This window comes from Hyla sarda, chromosome 10 (genome assembly GCF_029499605.1).
Source record: "Hyla sarda isolate aHylSar1 chromosome 10, aHylSar1.hap1, whole genome shotgun sequence".
Lineage (NCBI taxonomy): Eukaryota > Metazoa > Chordata > Amphibia > Anura > Hylidae > Hyla > Hyla sarda.
In genome coordinates this window covers 96726960-96749479 of record NC_079198.1, presented here as the reverse complement: position 1 = coordinate 96749479, position 22520 = coordinate 96726960, and the positions used below count along the sequence as shown (strand labels likewise).

Here is a 22520-nt window from a genome sequence, read left to right as displayed (position 1 = left end):
AGTTACTAAAGTACTATCACAATCAGGTACAAGTACAAAAGGACAAAGATCAGATCAACCAAACAGGATATAAATATAGGACACCGTTCACACTGGGACACAGAACAAAAAAACTGGACTCCCCACTCCACTATAGGAGTAGCCATTAATAATAAAGCAAAATAGGCTACTGGCCAGTGGACACACTCCCCCGTGTGGACAAAATGCTGACCCAGTAGGAAAACAGAAATATTATACATGAAACACTAGACTAGAACTGGATGAGTCTGAATAGATTCCAGAACAGGTAACAAGCAAGACTTAGCCATAGTGTGAACACCGACAAAGCTGAACAGACATAATCCTAAAACAGACTAAAGTAACACAGACTAAAATACAAGGAGCATGCTATATAACCATGGCTAAAAACCCAGATAAAATGACAAGATAAATACAAGGTAAATGCTCAAGCAGACATAGTCAGAATATAGCACAAACAGACATAGTAGTATTGCACTCAATAACCAGCACCAGAATGCAGGAGAACTCTGGCTAAATAACTCCTCTCGAGTTCTCATTCACTCAGAGCATTAACTATTCCCTATCCAGGTGGAATAGCAAACTGCTCTGAACAAACTAGTGTGTGAATACACACCTAAACAGAAAAATACAAAAACAAATAAACGGACATTATACCTGGCACAGGGGGGATCGGAGAGTGTGTCAGATTGAGAAGGTACAGGGAATAAATGTGTATAATGCTCTCTAATAAAAGTTGGAATCACCCCCTTTTCCCATTTTATAGATAAATTAATGTAAACAAAAATAAACATATGTGTTATCAGAAACTATGAACATGATTGATCTGGTTGAACTTGATGGACGTATGTCTTTTTTCAACCGTACTAACTATGTAACATATAAGGGGAGATTTATCAAAAGCTTTCTAAAGGAAAAGTTGCTGAGTTGCCCACAGCAACCAATCAGATCGCTTCTTTCATTTTTCACAGGCCTTTTCAGAAATGAAAGAAGCGATCTGATTCGTTGCTATGGGCAACTCAGCAACTTTTCCTCTGAACAGGTTTTGATAAATCTCCATATCCTCATAACGTTAATTAAACCACACGGCCAACGATGTAAAGTAAAAAAAAAAAAAAAAGATACCAGAGTCCAGAATTGTGTATTTTTGGTCACTTTGTATACCAGAAAAAAAATTCTAAATTTCTTTATTTAGGCGTAATTTAGAAAAATTTCCCCTCGCATATGTATTGTATCTAATATCACTTCCTGACATGTCACGCACATATAAAAATTACACAAATTAGTGGCAACACTAGTTATTATAAGTGAATGCGTTGAAATGAATGGCACCCGCTGCGCTACGATACAGTATATGTCGGCATCCTGTTTTTGGTGGGATGCCGACCAATGCTTCTGACGGACTTCCAAAACGCACCTAGCCCTATTGGTGTATAGCAGCTGTGTAATCTCTAAGATCATGACCGAAGGCGGTATAGTCTGCAAAAAAACAATGGGAATACATGTTTTAGTGTGTGACATAATTGTGATCAGATTCACCTAGACCCCATGTGTATTGGGCGGTGTTCACACACTAAATTTACCTACATGGACGGAAGTCCTGAAACACCAACACATTACACCTTCAGGACCTTCTACATCCATAGAAATTAAAGGGGTATTTTATGATTTATTTGTGGATGTGTGATGCTTCATTGTTACCCCAGGCCAGTGTTTCCCAACCAGGGTGCCTCTATCTTTTGCAAAACTACAACTCCCTGCATGCCCAGACAGCCTTCGGCTGTTCGGACACGCTGAAAGTTGTAGTTTTGGATTAGCTGAAGGCATCCTGATTGGAAAACACTATCCCAGGAAGAATGGCAGCAGGAAGTTCCAGATAACTATTAATACTGGGATAAACCCTTTAAGGTTGTATCTTTTAATGTTTCCGTGTTCTACACCAGCAGCAGTCACCGGTCACCACCACCTAGAGTGTAATGGAACCATCAAAATTACTGTGTCTTCTAATGTGAACATATCCAGAGCCCCTTAGAGGATCTTCCAAATACAGTGTCACTAAGGGAGTCATCCAAATGCAGTGTCACTATGGGAGTCATCCATATACAGTGTCACTAAGAGAGTCCTCCATATACAGTGCAAGCAAGAAAGCACCTTATATACAGTGCCACCAACCTATATGTCACACCTGGAGGATCCTCTTGATACAATGTGAATGGACACATTGGGCACTTATATCACTATTTTTGCACCATGCCAGTCACCATATTTATCAAACCAGAGTAGTCAACACACTGTGCCTCTTGTACAATACTTCCACACACTGTGCCCCAGGTATAATACTGCCCACACTTTGCCCCTGATATAATACTGCCACACACTGTGCCCCAGGTATAATACTGCCACACACTGTGCCCCAGGTATAAAACTGCCACATACTGTGCCCTGGTATAATACTGCCACACACTGTGCCCCTGTTATAATACTACCACACACTGTGCCCCAGGTATAATACTGCCACACACTGTGCCCCTGGTATAATACTGCCACACACTGTGCCCCAGGTATAATACTGCCACAAACTGTTCCCCAGGTATAATACTGCCACACACTGTGCCCCTGGTATAATACTGCCACACACTGTGCCCCTGGTATAATACTGCCACACACTGTGCCCCTGGTATAATATTGCCAGTCGCTGTGCCCCAGGTATAATACTGCCACAGGCTGTGCCTCTGGTATAATACTGCCACACACTGTGCCACAGGTATAATACTGCCACACACCGTGCCCCAGGTTTAATACTGCCACACACTGTGCCCCAGGTATAATATTGTCACACACTGTGCCCCTGGTATAACACTGCCACACACTGTGCCCCAGGTGTAATACTGCCACACACTGTGCCCCAGGTATAAAACTGCCACACACTGTGCCCTGGTATAATACTGCCACACACTGTGCCCCTGTTATAATACTACCACACACTGTGCCCCAGGTATAATACTGCCACACACTGTGCCCCAGGTATAAAACTACCACACACTGTGCCCCAGGTATAATACTGCCACACACTGTGCCCCTGGTATAATACTGCCACACACTGTGCCCCAGGTATAATACTGCCACAAACTGTTCCCCAGGTATAATACTGACACACACTGTGCCCCTGGTATAATACTGCCACACACTGTGCCCCTGGTATAATACTGCCACACACTGTGCCCCTGGTATAATATTGCCAGTCGCTGTGCCCCAGGTATAATACTGCCACAGGCTGTGCCTCTGGTATAATACTGCCACACACTGTGCCACAGGTATAATACTGCCACACACCGTGCCCCAGGTTTAATACTGCCACACACTGTGCCCCAGGTATAATATTGTCACACACTGTGCCCCTGGTATAACACTGCCACACACTGTGCCCCAGGTGTAATACTGCCACACACTGTGCCCCAGGTATAATACTGCCACACACTGTGCCCCAGGTATAACACTGCCACACACTGCGCCCCAGGTATAACACTGCCACACACTGTGACTCTGGTATAACACTACCACACACTGTGCCCCTGGTATAATACTGCCACACACTGTGCCTCTGGTATAATACTGCCACACATTGTACCCCAGGTATAATATTGTCATACACTGTGCCCCAGGTATAATACTGCCACACACTGTGCCCCTGGTATAATACTGCCACACACTGTGCCCCTGTTATAATACTACCACACACTGTGCCCCAGGTATAATACTGCCACACACTGTGCCCCAGGTATAAAACTACCACACACTGTGCCCCAGGTATAATACTGCCACACACTGTGCCCCAGGTATAATACTGCCACAAACTGTTCCCCAGGTATAATACTGCCACACACTGTGCCCCTGGTATAATACTGCCACACACTGTGCCCCTGGTATAATACTGCCACACACTGTGCCCCTGGTATAATACTACCACACACTGTGCCCCAGGTATAATACTGCCACACACTGTGCCCCTGGTATAATACTGCCACACACTGTGCCCCAGGTATAATACTGCCACAAACTGTTCCCCAGGTATAATACTGCCACACACTGTGCCCCTGGTATAATACTGCCACACACTGTACCCCTGGTATAATACTGCCACACACTGTGCCCCTGGTATAATATTGCCAGTCGCTGTTGCCCCAGGTATAATACTGCCACAGGCTGTGCCTCTGGTATAATACTGCCACACACTGTGCCACAGGTATAATACTGCCACACACCGTGCCCCAGGTTTAATACTGCCACACACTGTGCCCCAGGTATAATATTGTCACACACTGTGCCCCTGGTATAACACTGCCACACACTGTGCCCCAGGTGTAATACTGCCACACACTGTGCCCCAGGTATAAAACTGCCACACACTGTGCCCTGGTATAATACTGCCACACACTGTGCCCCTGTTATAATACTACCACACACTGTGCCCCAGGTATAATACTGCCACACACTGTGCCCCAGGTATAAAACTACCACACACTGTGCCCCAGGTATAATACTGCCACACACTGTGCCCCTGGTATAATACTGCCACACACTGTGCCCCAGGTATAATACTGCCACAAACTGTTCCCCAGGTATAATACTGACACACACTGTGCCCCTGGTATAATACTGCCACACACTGTGCCCCTGGTATAACACTGCCACACACTGTGCCCCTGGTATAATATTGCCAGTCGCTGTGCCCCAGGTATAATACTGCCACAGGCTGTGCCTCTGGTATAATACTGCCACACACTGTGCCACAGGTATAATACTGCCACACACCGTGCCCCAGGTTTAATACTGCCACACACTGTGCCCCAGGTATAATATTGTCACACACTGTGCCCCTGGTATAACACTGCCACACACTGTGCCCCAGGTGTAATACTGCCACACACTGTGCCCCAGGTATAATACTGCCACACACTGTGCCCCAGGTATAACACTGCCACACACTGCGCCCCAGGTATAACACTGCCACACACTGTGACTCTGGTATAACACTACCACACACTGTGCCCCTGGTATAATACTGCCACACACTGTGCCTCTGGTATAATACTGCCACACATTGTACCCCAGGTATAATATTGTCATACACTGTGCCCCAGGTATAATACTGCCACACACTGTGCCCCTGGTATAATACTGCCACACACTGTGCCCCTGTTATAATACTACCACACACTGTGCCCCAGGTATAATACTGCCACACACTGTGCCCCAGGTATAAAACTACCACACACTGTGCCCCAGGTATAATACTGCCACACACTGTGCCCCTGGTATAATACTGCCACACACTGTGCCTCTGGTATAATACTGCCACACATTGTACCCCAGGTATAATATTGTCATACACTGTGCCCCTGGTATAATACTGCCACACGCTGTGCCCCAGGTATAGTACTGCCACACACTGTGCTCCTGGTATAATTCTGCCACACACTGTGCCCCTGGTATAATACTGCCATACACCGTGCCTTTGGTATAATACTGCCACACACTGTGCCCCTAAATATATTTCTGCCACACACTGTTCCCACGGTTTAATACTGCACACACTGTTCCCCAGGTATAATACTGCCACACACTGTGCCCCTGGTATAATACTGCACACACTGTTCCCCAGGTATAATACTGCCACACACTGTTCCCCAGGTATAATACTGCCACACACTGTGCCCCTGGTATAATACTGCCCCACACTGCGCCCCAGGTATAATACTGCCACACACTGCGCCCCTGGTATAATACTGCCACACACTGTGCCCCAGGTATAATACTGCCAATCGCTGTGCCCCAGGTATGATACTGCCACACACTGTGCCTCTGGTATAACACTGCCACACACTGTGCCCCAGGTATAATACTGCCACACACTGTGCCCCAGGTATAATACTGCCACACACTGTGCCCCTGGTATAATACTGCCACACACTGTGCCCCAGGTATAACACTGCCACACACTGTGCCCCTGGTATAATACTGCCACACACTGTGACTCTGGTATAACACTACGACACACTTTGCCCCTGGTATAATACTGCCAATCGCTGTGCCCCAGATATAATACTGCCACACACAGTGCCTCTGGTATAACACTGCCACACACTGTGCCCCAGGTATAATACTGCCACACACTGTGCCCCAGGTATAATACTGCCACACACTGTGCCCCAGGTATAATACTGCCACACACTGTTCCCCAGGTATAATACTGCCACACACTGTGCCCCTGGTATAATACTGCCCCACACTGCGCCCCAGGTATAATACTGCAGCACACTGCGCCCCTGGTATAATACTGCCACACACTGTGCCCCAGGTATAATACTGCCAATCACTGTGCCCCAGGTATAATACTGCCACACACTGTGCCTCTGGTATAACACTGCCACACACTGTGCCCCAGGTATAATACTGCCACACACTGTGCCCCAGGTATAACACTGCCACACAATGTGCCCCTGATATAATACTGCCACACACTGTGCCCCAGGTATAACACTGCCACACACTGTGCCCCTGGTATAATACTGCCACACACTGTGACTCTGGTATAACACTACCACACACTTTGCCCCTGGTATAATACTGCCAATCGCTGTGCCCCAGATATAATACTGCCACACACTGTGCCTCTGGTATAACACTGCCACACACTGTGCCCCAGGTATAATACTGCCACACACTGTGCCCCAGGTATAATACTGCCACACACTGTGCCCCAGGTATAATACTGCCACACACTGTTCCCCAGGTATAATACTGCCATACACTGTGCCCCTGGTATAATACTGCCCCACACTGCGCCCCAGGTATCATACTGCAACACACGGCGCCCCTGGTATAATACTGCCACACACTGTGCCCCAGGTATAATACTGCCAATCACTGTGCCCCAGGTATAATACTGCCACACACTGTGCCTCTGGTATAACACTGCCACACACTGTACCCCAGGTATAATACTGCCACACACTGTGCCCCAGGTATAATACTGCCACACAATGTGCCCCTGATATAATACTGCCACACACTGTGCCCCAGGTATAACACTGCCACACACTGTGCCCCTGGTATAATACTGCCACACACTGTGACTCTGGTATAACACTGCCACACACTGTGCCCCTGGTATAACACTGCCACACACTGTGCCCCAGGTATAATATTGCCACACACTGTGCCCCAGGTATAATACTGCCACACACTGTTCCCCAGGTATAATACTGCCACACACTGTGCCCCTGGTATAATACTGCCCCACACTGTGCAACAGGTATAATACTGCTACACACTGCGCCCCTGGTATAATACTGCCACACACAGTGCCCCAGGTATAATACTGCCAATCGCTGTGGCCCAGGTATAATACTGCCACACACTGTGCCTCTGGTATAACACTGCCACACACTGTGCCCCAGGTATAATACTGCCACACACTGTGCCCCAGGTATAATACTGCCACACACTGTGCCCCTGGTATAATACTGCCACACACTGTGCCCCAGGTATAATACTGCCACACACTGTGCCCCAGGTATAACACTGCCACTCACTGCGCCCCTGGTATAATACTGCCACACACTGTGCCTCTGGTATAACACTACCACACTCTGTGCCCCTGGTATAATACTGCCACACACTGTGCCTCTGGTATAATACTGCCACACATTGTATCCCAGGTATAATATTGTCATACACTGTGCCCCTGGTATAATACTGCCACACGCTGTGCCCCAGGTATAGTACTGTCACACACTGTGTTCCTGGTATAATTCTGCCACACACTGTGCAACTGGTATAATACTGCCACACAACGTGCCTTTGGTATAATACTTCCACACACTTTGCCCCTAAATATATTTCTGCCACACACTGTTCCCACGGTTTAATACTGCTCCACACAGTGCCTCCAAAATAATATTGCCAAACAATGTGCCCTGTAGCGAATAATTGTACCTCTGTGTCCCTTAAAACAATGAATGACATGTCTGTGCCCCCACAATGCATGCTGCCACTATGCCCCATGCCAATTTTGCCCTACTTTGAACTGTACCACTATGCCCCATGTACTGTGCCACTATGCCCCCATGTAATAAGCCACTATGCCCCCATGTACTGTGCCACAATGTCCCCATGGACTGTGCCACAATGTCCCCATTAACTGTGCCACAATGTCCCATTAACTGTGCCATTATGCCCCCATGAGATGGGCCATTGTGCAACCATGAACTGTACCACTATGCCCTCATGAAGTGTGCCTCTATGCCCCTGTGTACTGTGTCACTATGCCCCCATATGCTGTGCCATTATGTCCCTATGTACTGAACCACTATGCCCTCATAAACTGTGCCACTATGTTCCCATAAACTGTGCCACTATGCCCCCATAAGCTGTGCCACTGCCCCCCCCATGAACTGTGCCATTATGTCCCTATGTACTGAACCACAATGTCCCCATAAACTGTGCCACTATGCCCTCATAAGCTGTCCCATGTTGCCCCCAGTATGTCTCCATGTACTATGCCCCTATACCCCACGTACTGTGCCACTATGCCCCTATGTTTTGTGCCAGTATACCCCCCATGTACTGTGCCACTATGTCCCTATGTATTGTGCCACTGTGGTGAGCCACGGTGAATGGCGGAACCACGTGGTGTAGCGGTGTAGGTGGATATGGCAGATGCTATGTTATTAACCCCCAATGTTCGTGACGCCAGAGTGGTCTTTGGGTATCGGGAACCACACAAACGATATCTCAGCTATAGCAATGGCTAGGCAGTGAAATGAGAGCCCACAACCAGGTTATGGTTTAACAGAGGCTTTGCTGAGGTCAGACAGTTGTTATAGTCTCTACAGCTCAGCGAGAATCCCAGAGAGGTGCCCTGAACACAGAAGGACCTCACAGCTTGCTGGGATCGGTTGTACCTGTAATAGACTTTAGATAATTGACTTTAGGCTTGACTGGACTGTAGGTAGTGACAGCAGACATAGACTTGACTTACTGGAAGTGACTGTAGATTTGAGGCCTTCCAGGTAGCTGGACACTAGCACTGAGACATCTGGTCTCCACTGTTCCTCAGCAAGAGTGATGGTAGAAGAGCCAAAAGCGGCAGATTGCAGCACATCCCTTCCTTATAAAGGGGGACTGTACTAGAAGCCCATAGGTCAAGCTGCAGGTCATGTGTTAATCTGGTGCTCTCTGGGTAACATGTGATAACATCATGTGAGGGTAACATGTAACATCTCACAGGTCCTTTAGACAATTACATTAGTCGTCCAAAGGTCCTTTATACTTTCTATACCTTAGTATACTGACTATACATATAGTACAATAAATAACATTGAAGTAACAGCAGGGGAGACACTGCGGAAGAGCCCCCAGGTCACTGAGTGACTCAACCTGACAGGGCCTAAGTGTAGTGCAGGACCTTATCCTGTACTGGGACATTACACCACTATGCCCACAGGAACTGTGCCATTATGCGCCCATGAACTGTGCCATTATGCCCCTATGTACTACACCACTATGCCCCTTAAACTGTGCCACTTTGTTCCCATTAACTGCGTCACTATGCCCCCATGTACTGTGACACAATGCCCCAATGTATTGTGCCACTATGCCTCCATGTACTGAGCCATTATGCCCACATGAACTGTGGCATTATGCTCCCATGTACTGTGCCACTATCCCCCCTTAAACTATGTCACTATGCCACCATAAGCTGTGCCATTGCACCCTTATGAACTGTACCAATATTTTAAAATGTACTGTGCCACCATACCCTTATGAACTGTACCACTATGGCCCCAATAAATATGCAACTATGCCTCTATGACCTGTACCACAATGCCCCCATGTACTGTGCCCCTATGCCCCCTATGAACTGTTCAGTTAAATCATCACGCTGACTGCATCAGAGAAGAAGCGCCAGGCAGAGAACAAAGAGGGGGAATTCATCAAGAAATTTAGACAGGTTTTTTTGTCTAAATTTGTCGCAGGTTCCGTGTGGCTTTTCCTGCAACATTTCATTTAGAACGTTTAATTTTTATTACCACGAACTGATCTGATTTAGATAACTTTGTGCAGTGGTCACTAATTTATCATGTGCACGGACCATATTTAGAAGAAATCACAGGGCAAGTCAACCCTGCCCAACCATGCAACAATTGTATTAGGGTCCATGTGACTTTTAATAGAATTGACGCACGGCAGCCACTGCTATGTGACATTAAAGCTGAGCAGTTCAGTGGGCATTCAACAATGTCCATACACCATTTGATAAATTTGGCGCATAAACGCCACTTTGCCTGCAACTTTTTTTAATCTACAGTGAACAAAGACCAAGTAAACTTTTAATAGATGCCCCGTAGAGTGTCTTAGACACCAATACAAATGAATGAGGGGAGAGCTGGCTAGTGGTTCGGATGTCTGGCAGTCATGGTCTGGATCTGGACCACGGTCAGCCCGTTGGGTACTGCTGCTATACATCATATCTGGTGCTGTGTGTGCAGCAGATTTACAGGAATAGTTGTAATAGGAACATATTGCTGAATAGGTTTAAATACTCACAAGTGTGAGTGTTTTATCCACTATATTTATTTCTATCTCTATATAGATCTATATATATGCCGCCAATACAACCACTGTGCCAATATATACCACTAGCAGTTACACCACCTACGCCCAGACACTGAAGAACCCCCCATGAATTATTATTGTTACTCTTGACTTTAGACCATGACCAGGGCACAAGGGGCTGCACCAGGGCACAAGGGGCTTGGACCCCAAGGATCATAATAGGTGCCTAAATCCATTGGTTTCAAAACTGTGGACCTCCAGATATTGCAAAACTACAACTCCCAACAAGCCTGGGAGTTGTAATTTTGCAACACCTGGAGGTCCATAGTTTGGAGACCACTGTGGTCCATCATAAAGTCCATCAAACTGCACAGGGTAGCAACCAACCTAAGGTCAACCCTAGATGTCCTTCATGATGTCCACATCACATTGTATATGGCAGAGCAGGTCTATAGGGCCAGTGTCAGGCAGGTGCCACAGAGCATCTCATGGCCGATGACATCACCTGCACACGACCAACTGCCGTTTACTCTCTGCTGGCGACCGACGTGACTGGACCGAGGTCTACAGACTGAAGGAGAACTGCGGAAATGGCGTCCACTGGACATGGAGAAGATGGCGAGGAGGAGAAGAGGAAGAGCGAGGGGAAGAGGAAGAGGGAAGAGGAAGGCGAGGATGGAGTCAAGAGTAGGAGAGAGGACGATGGAGGATCAGAGGATGAGAAGCCAACACCTGGGATGGCGACCACTGGACATGGAGAGGATGGCGAGGAGGAGAAGAGGAAGAGGGAAGAGGAAGGCAAGGATGGAGTCAAGAGAAGGAGAGGAGACGACGACAGAGGATCGGAGGATGAGGAGCCAACACCTGGGATGGCGTCCACTGGACATGGAGAAGATGGCAAGGAGGAGAAGAAGAAGAAGGAGAGGGAAGAGGAAGGCGACGATGGAGTCAAGAGGAGGAGAGGAGACGAGGATGGAGGATCAGAGGATGAGGAGCCAACACCTGGAATGGTGTCTACTGAACATAAAGAAGATGGCAAGGAGGAGAAGAGGAAGAGCGAAGGCAAGAGGAAGAGGGAAGAGGAAGGCGAGGATGGAGTCAAGAGGAGGAGAGGAGACGAGAATGGAGGATCAGAGGATGAGGAGCCAACACCTGGGAGCAGCCAAGGAACATCGGGTCCCTACCCCAGGCTTTCCATCAGCCGCTACAACCTCCACCAAGTCCTGGGTAGAGGCAACTTCGGCAAAGTAAGTTCTATCTCCATCTTGTTTTCTGTTATCAGCCATTTTAGGCTGCATATGTATTGTGTGGGGGCTTGCAGTGTTGTGGTAAGGTGGGTCTGCTGGTACTTGTAGTCCCACAATAATATGTCCCTGATTTCTAAAGTGGTTATGCAAACCCATATAAGACTCCATGAAGGGCCTACACTTGGTATCAGGTGTGAACGGATCCCTTGGGGCACCTCCATGTACTGTGTCCTGGCAGATGGAAGTTGGGATGCCCAAGATGGTGTGGGTGCAGGAAACCAGACGCAGGGAGAAGAGAAGGTGCAGCGGGGTCTTCTGGAGCAGTGTGTAAAGAGTACATATAGGGGGGGATTTATTAAGTTCTGTGCAGAGGAAGAGCGGTGCAGTTGCCCATAGCAAACAATCTGAAAAATAAAAGAAGCAAACTGGTTGCTATGGGAACTGCACTGCTCTTCCTCTACACAGGTCTTCATAATGGGCACGGGAATACTCAATAATAAAAGTAAAATTAATAAAAGTTCCCATGTGCTGATATTATATCGCTGTAAATTGTTCCTCCAATACCGCAGGTAATAAATAATAATGGGGGAGATTTATCAAAACCTGTGGAAAGGAAAGTTGCCCAGTTGCCCATAGCAACCAATCAGATTGCTTCTTTCATTTTTCAGAGGCCTTGTTAAGAATGTAAGAAGAAAGCTGATTGGTTGCTATGAGCAACTGGACCACTTTGCCTCTGCACAAGTTTTGATAAATCTTCCCCAATATCTCTTCACATGTAAAATATATATATATATAGGATTCCAAATATAAATCCAATAATAAAGTGCAACAAAAGAGTTTCCCCCTATGGGATTACGGTATTATTACGGTATATATTATGGTACTATTACGGTATATATACATTATTGTCTGGTTTTTCCTTGCCCTATATCTCTGTATGCTCTGTTGTATTTGTTTTTTTTGCACATTTTCTTTCTTTTATGCATTACTTAGGGGGCAGATGTTGCTTATTATGTATATTTTACCTCTGTTTTCCTTGGTTGAACCCTTTTGTAGTCCAGTTAAATTGGGGTAACTGGCCTGGATATTCCTGGGGGTGGACCGAGGAAAACTTGTAGGATCCCCACACCACTTACTTTATATGACCCACATGTGCCACATAGGGTTGCCACCATTCTTGCAAGAGAAAAATAACGACCATGCTCATTTGCATCATTAATTATATATGCGTGACATCACATGATACAAATATGTGGGGGGAATTTTGTCCTATTCTGACCCCTATAACTTTTTTATTTCTCCTTTTAAGGGCTTGTATGAGGCTCATTTTTGTGCCCGGGTCTGTAGTTTTTAACAGGATCATTTTTGTTTCGCTGTGACTTTTTGATCGCTTCTTTTTTTTAAATTAAATTCAAAAGTTGCAGTTAGCTACTAACTACAACTCCCAGCATGCCTTGATACAGCCTGCAGCTCAGCAGCTGGCCCAAACAAAAACTACAACTTCCAGCATGTTGGACGGTACAGTAGTATATAGTATAGGTCAGTGTTTACCAACCAGGGGTGCCTCCAGCTGTTGCAAAACTACAACTCCAAGCATGCCCATGCAAGAAGTTATAGTTTTGCAACAGCTGGAGGTGCTCTGGTTGGGAAACACTGGTATAGTATATGGTGCAACATTCTGGGAGTTGGAGGATTGGTTGGATAAATACCGGTCATTGCATTGCCGGTATTTTTAATATTAAAATACTGTCAAGGTGGCCAAAATACCGGCCAGGTGGCAACCCTAGTGACGCATCATCCACGGTGCGACCAGGTGAGGTATCCCCCTGACTCTACAGGTGTGTCACCGGACCAGGACCAGAATGGGAAAAGCACCCAGTCTTCTGTGGAATAAAGTCCTTGAATTTTGTCCCCTTCAATGCTTCTCTTTTCGTTATCCATACATGCAGTGTTGTGGTAAGGTGGGTCTGCTGGTACTTGTAGTCCCACAATAATATGTCCCTGATGGCTTTAGTGGTTATGCAAAACCATATAAGACTCCTTGAAGGGCCTACACTTGGTATAAGGTGTGAACGGATCCCTTGGGGCACCTCCATGTACTGTGTCCTGGCAGATGGAAGTTGGGATGCCCAAGATCGTGTGGGTGCAGGAAACCAGACGCAGGGAGAAGAGAAGGTGCAGCGGGGTCTTCTGGAGCAGTGTGTAAAGAGTACATATAGGGGGGGATTTATTAAGACCTGTGCAGAGGAAGAGCAGTGCAGTTGCCCCTAGCAACCAATTTAAAAAGGCCTCTGAAAAATAAAAGAAGCAAACTGGTTGCTATGGGAACTGCACTGCTCTTCCTCTACACAGGTCTTTATAATGGGCACGGGAATACTCAATAATATAAAGTAAATGTATAAAAGTGTGGTGATATTATATCGCTGTAAATTGTTCCTCCAATACCGCAGGTAATAAATAATAATCTCTCTTCACATGTAATATATATAGGATTCCAAATATAAATCCAATCATAAAGTGCAACAAAAGAGTTTCCCCCTATGGGATTACGGTTCTCTATTCATTATTGTCTGGTTTTTCCTTGCCCTATATCTCTGTATGCTCTGTTGTATTTGTTTTTTTGCACATTTTCTTTCTTTTATGCATTACTTGGCGGTCAGATGGTACTTATTATGTATATTTTACCTTTGTTTTCCTTGGTTGAACCCTTTTGTAGTCCAGTTAAATTGGGGTAACTGGCCTGGATATTCCTGGGGGTGGACCGAGGAAAACTTGTAGGATCCCCACACCACTTACTTTATATGACCCACATGTGACACATAGGGTTGCCACCTTTCTTGCAAAAAAAATATATACCAGCCATGCTCATTTGCATGATTAATTATATATGCGTGAGATCACATGATACACATATGCGGGGGGAAATTTTGTCCTATTCTGACCCCTATAACTTTTTTATTTCTCCTTATAATGGCCTGTATGAGGTTCATTTTTTGTGCCCCGGTCTGTAGTTTTTAACAAGACCATTTTTGTTTCCATTTGACTTTTTGATCACTTTTTTTATTATTAAATTCAAGAGTTGCAGTTAGCTACTAACTAGAACTCCCAGCTTGCCCCCATACAGCCTGGGGCTCAGCAACTGGCCCAAACAAAAACTACAACTCCCAGCATGTTGAACGGTACAGTAGTATATAGTACAAGTCAGTGTTAACCAGCCAGGGGTGCTTCCAGCTGTTGCGAAACTACAACTACCAGCATGCCTGGACAGCCGTTGGCTGTCCGGGCATGCAAGAAGTTGTAGTTTTGCAACAGCTGGAGGTGCTCTGGTTGGAAAACACTGGTATAGTTTATGGTGCAACTTTCCGGGAGTAAGATGCTTGGTTGGATAAATACTGGTCATTGCATTGCCGGTATTTTTAATATAAAAATACCATCAGGGTGGCCAAAATGGCAGCTGTGCTAGTAAAATACCGGAAGGTGGCAACCCTAGTAACACATCATCCACGGTGCAACCAGGTGAGGTATCCACCTGACTCTACAGGTGTGTGACCGGACCAGAATGTGAAAAGCACCCAGTCTTCTGTGGAATAAAGTCCTTGAATTTTGTCCCCTTCAATGCTTCTCTTTTAGTTATCCATACATGGATTTCTATGGATTCAACACAATCTTACAGAAACCTATTTGGACCAGAAGATGAGAACTACACTGATCCCAACCAACTCAAAGACATGTCTATGCATTGTTCAATGCATTCATAGAGTTAGGAGATAAAGTAAGTGAACCCTCTGGGATTCCCTGTATTTATACTATCTAATAAATACCCCCATTGATGCCTCCTGATGATCGATCCTTTCTTGATGAGGATACTATTTTGTTTTCTGGACCCATCATTACTCTAGGGACTTCTGCCACTTTTTAAGACTATTTATCATGTTGTCCCCATGATTTCTTTGAAAACTGCAATACCACATAGTGGACTATTTTTATAGTATTTTTCTATTCATTTTTCTTTGTTCCTCTTGGTACCTAATCTGGGAGCTGTGGGGGTCGCTTCTCGGCCTTCTCGATCAAGTGTAGTATCTGTTCTTATCAGTTTCAGCCGGTGACACGAAGTGCCGGTATTGGGCTGGTGGGGATGGGTGCTGCATGGAGGGGTCAGGCATGGAGGGGTCAGGTGTACCAGAGTGTTCCCGGGCTGGTTCTGAGGAAACAGCTCGACTGCTGCCCCGACGTGACTTGTTTCCTCAGGGTCTTGCCATGAGGCTGAGAGGGTCTAGAGCCGAGGTACTTTAGTGCCTTGGGGAGTGGTGACCCTGAGGTGCTGAAACTCACTGGGAGTATTGGCGCACTGAGTGGAAGCACTGGAACCATAAACTTTTCACCTTGTAGCACTCACCTCTTGATTTCTGGCCTACTGGCTAGGATCAGAAATTTTTTTATAGATCTGGCCGGATGTCTGGACAGCATATCTGCACACATTCACTTATTTATTTCCTTTTTTGTCACTGTGACACTTTTTGCGTGTTGTGTGTCCACAAGATTTTTAGGATGCGGTAGCCTTTCTGGTTGTTCCTCCTAGCGGTCTAGGGGAGGTGTGTGTGGCCATTAGATTCTGCACCTCCTTGCAAAAACCCCGGGTACTCCTGCATCGGCAGGGTACCGACTGTTATCGTCTCTGTGGGTAGATACCTTGGCTAACGCTAAGGGGGATGCAGGGAGCATTTGTGGTTGCTTAATAGCTTCGGCAAAAAGGGACATTGAACCTGCAACCTCGCAGGTACCTTTTGGTCCGGAGGCGAAGGGTAAGGGTTGTTGGGGGGCCTCTCAACTATAGGAGAAGGGCTTGTAATAGACTGCATCCTTTGTGCACATTTTTTTTGTGTAACACGCTTGCACTTTGGGTGATTCGAGAGCATGTTCCCCGGGTCTTAGTAAAAAAAAAAAAAAAAATGCTTCTCTTTTAGTTATCCATGGATATCCATGGATTTCTTTGGTTTCAATACAATCTTACAGAAACCTATTTGGACCGGAAGATGAGAACTACACTGATCCCAACCAACTCAAAGACATGTCTATCCATTGTTCAATGCATTCATAGAGTTAGGCGATAAAGGAAATGAACCCTCTGGAATTCCCTGTATTAATACTATCTAATAAATACCCCCATTGATGCCTCCTGATGATCCATTCTTGTCCTCTTTCTCGATGAGGATACTATTTTGTTTTCTGGACCCATCATTATTGTAGGGACTTCTGCCTATTTTTAAGACTATTTCTCATGTTGGACCCATTAATTCCGTGAAAAGTGCAATACCACATAGTGGACTAATTTTATAGTATTTTTCTATTCATTTTTCTTTGTTCCCCTTGGTACCTAATCTGGGAGCTGTGGAGGTCGGAGCCTAGCTTTACAATCAACATACAACTCCGACAACTACTACATAACCACAGTGCACCGCCTGATATTCAGTGACATTCGCCTAGTGCTATTCCCGCACTCTAGTCCCATTCTTCATCCACCTCTATGAATCACTTTCACACTTGGGATCGAGGTTTTTGTCTTTTACACCATTCGTTATTTTTCTTTATGCTACCTTTTTAGATGGTGGATAAGCTGTTCAACATTTCCTAAATTTTGTTTACATTAAATTTTTTTATCTTTTTAATACACTTTTTAATATTACAATTCGTTACACTTGGCACAAGTTCCCCTCTGTTCTATTCTCATAGATTGTGTTAGCTCTTATGTAATAGCTGTAACATCTACTGTTATATAACTGCATTATAGACAGGTGTACAGAGTATATACCTGATACTCATATGATCTCCTCCCACTTTACACATGTGCACAATGGTCTTTTTCTGCCAATTAAATTGGTAAATATTCATATTATTATGGATGTATGTGCAGTTCGCAAACGCCAACCTGTTTCCCTAATATATTGCATATCCTTATTTGTATTTATTTTGCCTATGCATCCATAAGGCTGTTTGAACATGCGCAACATATACCTATCACTTTTGTACTTATTGAGCCTCAACTAATTAGAGTGCAAACGCATAAATGATTCAAAGTGCTGTCTGAACGTGCGTGTAACATTTCTATCTACTGCTTCTGCGCACCTGAATGGCAGGTCTGATCTCCACTATTAGCCGAATGAATTTAGATTTAATCACATCACCATCACCATTGGGCACTGAACGCCCCTTTATAGCATTGCATTGGCCGGCTCCATCTTGCGGACTGGATTCCACCAGGATTCCGCCACCAAACCTGCCAGGTATCCAATTGGTGAACAAAACTTACAGCATATGCAGCTGCAGGAAACTTTGGGAGAGACGATTGTTGCTAAAAAGGGGGATTTAAAGGTCATTATAGCTCTTTCTTGCAGTTTTCCTAGGCTGAAGGTTCCTGGGTGCTATCTAACTGACCCACCACTCAGTCCACCCATAAACAGCCCCCCCTCCTCCATCTATATCAATGTTTATCAAGCACGTTCCTCAAGACCCCCAAAACTTTTGTTTTCATGATTTCCTTAATCTTCTACAGGTGATATTATTGTGGTGATTCCTGATTCACTGACCATAATTGTATCACCTGTGAAAGACTAAAGGAAATCCAGAAAACATGACTTATTGGGGGTCTTGAGGACCGAGCTTGAGAAACACTGATCAATATCAACCTTATGATGTCTTCTAATGAGCGTCTTCCATTTGTTTTCCACAGGTGGTCCTGGCATCAGTCCCTGGCCGAGACACCTACATGGCCATAAAGATCATCAACAGACGAGAGGACAACGAGGGAACCATCAAGAGAGAGCAGCGGATACTTCTGGCAGCCCGAGACTGTCCATTTCTATGCCACCTTTATGCCGCACATCAGTCTCTGGAGCGCGCATACTTCATCACGGAGTACCTGTCCGGCGGCAGTCTGGAGGATTTGATCAGGATTTGCTGCTACCTGGACATCAACAACATAAGGTTCTACGCAGCAGAGATGGTATGCGGCCTCCAGTTCCTCCATGGACAGAACATCGTCCACAGAGACCTCAAGCCAGAGAACATCATGTTGGATGCAGAAGGCCACATCCGGATCATTGACCTGGGCCTGGCACAAGATGGAGTCACAGCCTCCAGTAAGATTGATGGAGTGACAGGAACATTCTACTACATGGCCCCTGAAGTGCTTCTAGGACAAGAGTATTACACAGCCGTTGACTGGTGGAGCCTTGGGATTGTGTTGTGCAGGATGGCGACAGGACGCTTCCCATTTTTCATCGGCCACAGCAAGCAGAAGGTTTTCAAAGCCATCACCAGAAAGGAGCCAAAACTTCCACCCGGGATGGATGCTGCTATTGAACATCTCATCAGTCAACTTCTGCGCAAGAATCCCGATAAGCGCCTGGGGGTGCGTAGAAACATCCAGAAGCATCCATTCTTTTCCACCATTCGCTGGGAGGAACTGGAAGAGAGGAGAGCCAAGCCACCATGCAAGCCGTTTGGGACAGTTCTGCAAAATCACCATCTGCAGTGGCCGGAGGACACAGAGAACCCCCACCATGGGACCGGATTCAATTATACGTCACCAAGCTGGGCCCAGTAAGAACCTCCTCTTGGGATAACTATCACCACATGTTCTTCACTTATCCATAGGTGGATCTGGACTCTGAGGACACCGCGCCTACTGCTCAGAACCTCTGGCCTCCTGATCCAGGCCTCATGTCTCTGCTGCTGTTACCTCGACTGCTCTAGAACATCTTTAGGCCATACCATGCCATTGTGTTGCTGCCCCAGGCCCTTTACCTGGCATCCTCCAGTCCCGGGCTGGCATCTGACATCACTGCAGCCGGAAGATCCTCTACGCCCCCAGGAGCGGCCTGTGCTTAGATTCCATCTGGTAAGTTCAGGAACAATAGCCGCATGTTGTAATCCTGCGGTGCTGAGTGGCGGATATTATCCCTGAACCCATCCAAGCACAGGCCGGGTAAGTACTGCACTCACCACACACACTACACGATAGGGATAGGCGCACACACATAGACACAGACCACAGATAGGGGACATATTGGCTCGATCCAGGGATTTATTCTGATCGCCATATTTGGGGTCGGGAAGGAATTTTTCCCCCTGATTTTTGGACAATTGGCTCATTCCTCACAGGGGGTTTTCGCCTTCCTCTGGATCAATATAGCCATAAATAGGTTTAGCATAATAACATCAGACATTGCCCTCTTAGTAACACAACTAATTCAAAAAAACATTTATACATTTATATATTTTTTTTTATCTTTATCTTAAAAATGTATTTGACCCAAACATAAACATTAGACTACTAGACTTGCCAATAGACTATTAGAAACATGTATAACTAAAAAATATTTATAATTTAAATTAATTTACCCCCCTTTCTCCAGTTTGGTTCCAGCTTTTGATCCTGGGATTTATTCTGACCGCCATATTTGGGGTCGAGAAGGATTACCCCCCCCCACCCCACCCCGGTAATAAGGACAATTGGCTCTTTCCTTACAGGGGGTTTTCGCCTTCCTCTGGATCAATATAGCCATAAATAGGTTTAGCATAATAACATCAGAAATTACCCTCTTAGTAACAAAACTAATTCAAAAAAATTGATAAACAAATACACATTTATATATTTTTTTTATCTTAAAAATGTATTTGACCCAAACATAAACATTAGACTACTAGACTTGCCAATAGACTATTAGAAACATGTATAACTAAACAATATTTATAATTTAAATTCATTTACCCCCCTTTCTCCGGTTTGGTTCCAGCTTTTGATCCTGGGATTTATTCTGACCGCCATATTTGGGGTCGAGAAGGAATTCCCCCCCCCCCCCGGTAATAAGGACAATTGGCTCTTTCCTTACAGGGGGTTTTCGCCTTCCTCTGGATCAACACGTCCGAGGACGGTTCAGTACAACAGACCACTAACTTACACATACACATATATAATAGTATAATAGTATCTTGTTTATTATTGTCCCCCCTATCCCTATAAATAAACTCTTTTTTTACCCCCTACATGGTTGTACTTGTCTTTATTTCCACTGGACGTCAATCTAATAAATGTTGTATTGACGCTGCTAGTAGCCTCTCTCCATTCTGACTAATTGATGGGGATCCTGAATGAGGGACCCCCATCTATTACCCATCTTTAATCCCCTAATAGATCGTTTGTAAGATTCTTTTTCTAAACCCAGCAAAAACTTTTATGGTAATATAACAAGCGAGGGTTTGTTACAATTTATCAGTGCAAGTCAGAGTTGGGGTATATTTAGGTCATGGAGAATTGCCTAGAATGAGAACACAGTGGAGGATGCTTCATGGAGTAATAGATCTTTATAGAGAGAAATATGACAGCGCAGCACTCACCCTTAATAGTGGTTTATTCAGATCAAACGGTGCACATGAAGTGATGTGTTTTTGCGTTTTTTCTGGCGTTTTTACCTTTGTGTGGCATTTGCCGTTTTTGGCCACTTTTGCCTATTTTTTTTTTTTTTTTTTACAACATAGTTGGGTACCAAAATAGGGATGTAAAAATGTATTTAACTAAATGTTTATTTTTTATAACAACATTTTTATAATTTTTTTTTAATAAAGTGTGTGTGTGTGTTTAACTTTTTATTTTTTTTATTTTTTATGTAGTACTACTACTCCCAGCATGGAACACACTGTTCCATGCTGGGAGTAGTGGTACCTGTACTATAGACATATTGCCCCGGGTGTCAGTCTGACACCCGATGTGATCATCCATTATATAGCAGAGAAGCGGAGCGGCTCTATACAGCGCTCACATCTCTGCTCTATTCACATCACTTGCCGTTCATATTTTCCACCCAGAGCTGTGATTGGCTGGATGGTTGCAGCCAATCACAGCTCTGAGGAAAAGATGAATGAATGAGTGGCCGGCCCGGGGTATGGTGCAGAGCTATAGACAGGATGATCACAGTGGGTGTCAGTAGTGACACCCGCTGTGATGTGTCCTTAACTGCAAGTACTACTACTCCCAACATGGAGCACACTCTGCTCCATGCTGGGAGCTGTAGTACCTGCATTAATAGACAGATCACAGCGAGTGTAACTTCTGACACCTGCTGCGATCTGTCTATTAATGCAGGTACTACAGCTCCCAGCATGGAGCAGAGTGTGCTCCACGTTGGGAGTAGTAGTAGTAGGAAAGATCCTCCGGTATAATGTATGGATGCTCTCCTATGGTCCCCTGCACGCCGTATATATACACATTCCGATTTCTCACAGAGAGCTGTGATTGGCTGGAACCATCTGGCCAATCACAGCTCTCTGCAGGAAATATGAATATGTGTATATATACAGCAGTGCAGGGGACCATAGAAGAGCAGCCGCAGCATCTATACATTATACAGGAGGATCGCAATGGGCGATCTGTCAATTAGTACAGGTACTACTACTCCCATCATGGAACAGTGTGTTCCATCCTGGGAATAGTAGTACTACCTAAAAAAAAATGTAAAAAAATTAAGTGAAAAACACACACACACACTACATTTTTATTATTGTCGGCTACATTTTTACCCGCCCACATAAATTAATCCCTGTTTAAAAATGAATAAACATTTCGTAATAAAAAATATA

At 45.2% G+C, this 22520-nt stretch overlaps 1 protein-coding gene across 1 annotated transcript; it reads left to right on the top strand.

Annotated features, from left to right (window-relative positions):
• Positions 1-11167: 11167 nt before the first annotated feature.
• LOC130293954 (protein kinase C theta type-like) lies at positions 11168-20924 on the top strand. The gene is made up of 2 exons (XM_056543276.1): positions 11168-11885; positions 18613-20924. Exons 1-2 carry the CDS (start codon positions 11229-11231, stop codon positions 19486-19488), a joined length of 1533 nt encoding a protein of 510 aa, XP_056399251.1. The 5' UTR covers positions 11168-11228; the 3' UTR covers positions 19489-20924.
• Positions 20925-22520: the final 1596 nt, after the last annotated feature.

Coding starts and splice junctions, on each gene's coding strand:
- LOC130293954 (XM_056543276.1), top strand. CDS start 11,229: ATGGCGTCCACTGGACATGGAGAAGATGGCGAGGAGGAGAAGAGGAAG. Junction 11,886..18,612: donor GTAGAGGCAACTTCGGCAAA/GTAAGTTCTATC, acceptor TGTTTTCCACAG/GTGGTCCTGGCATCAGTCCC.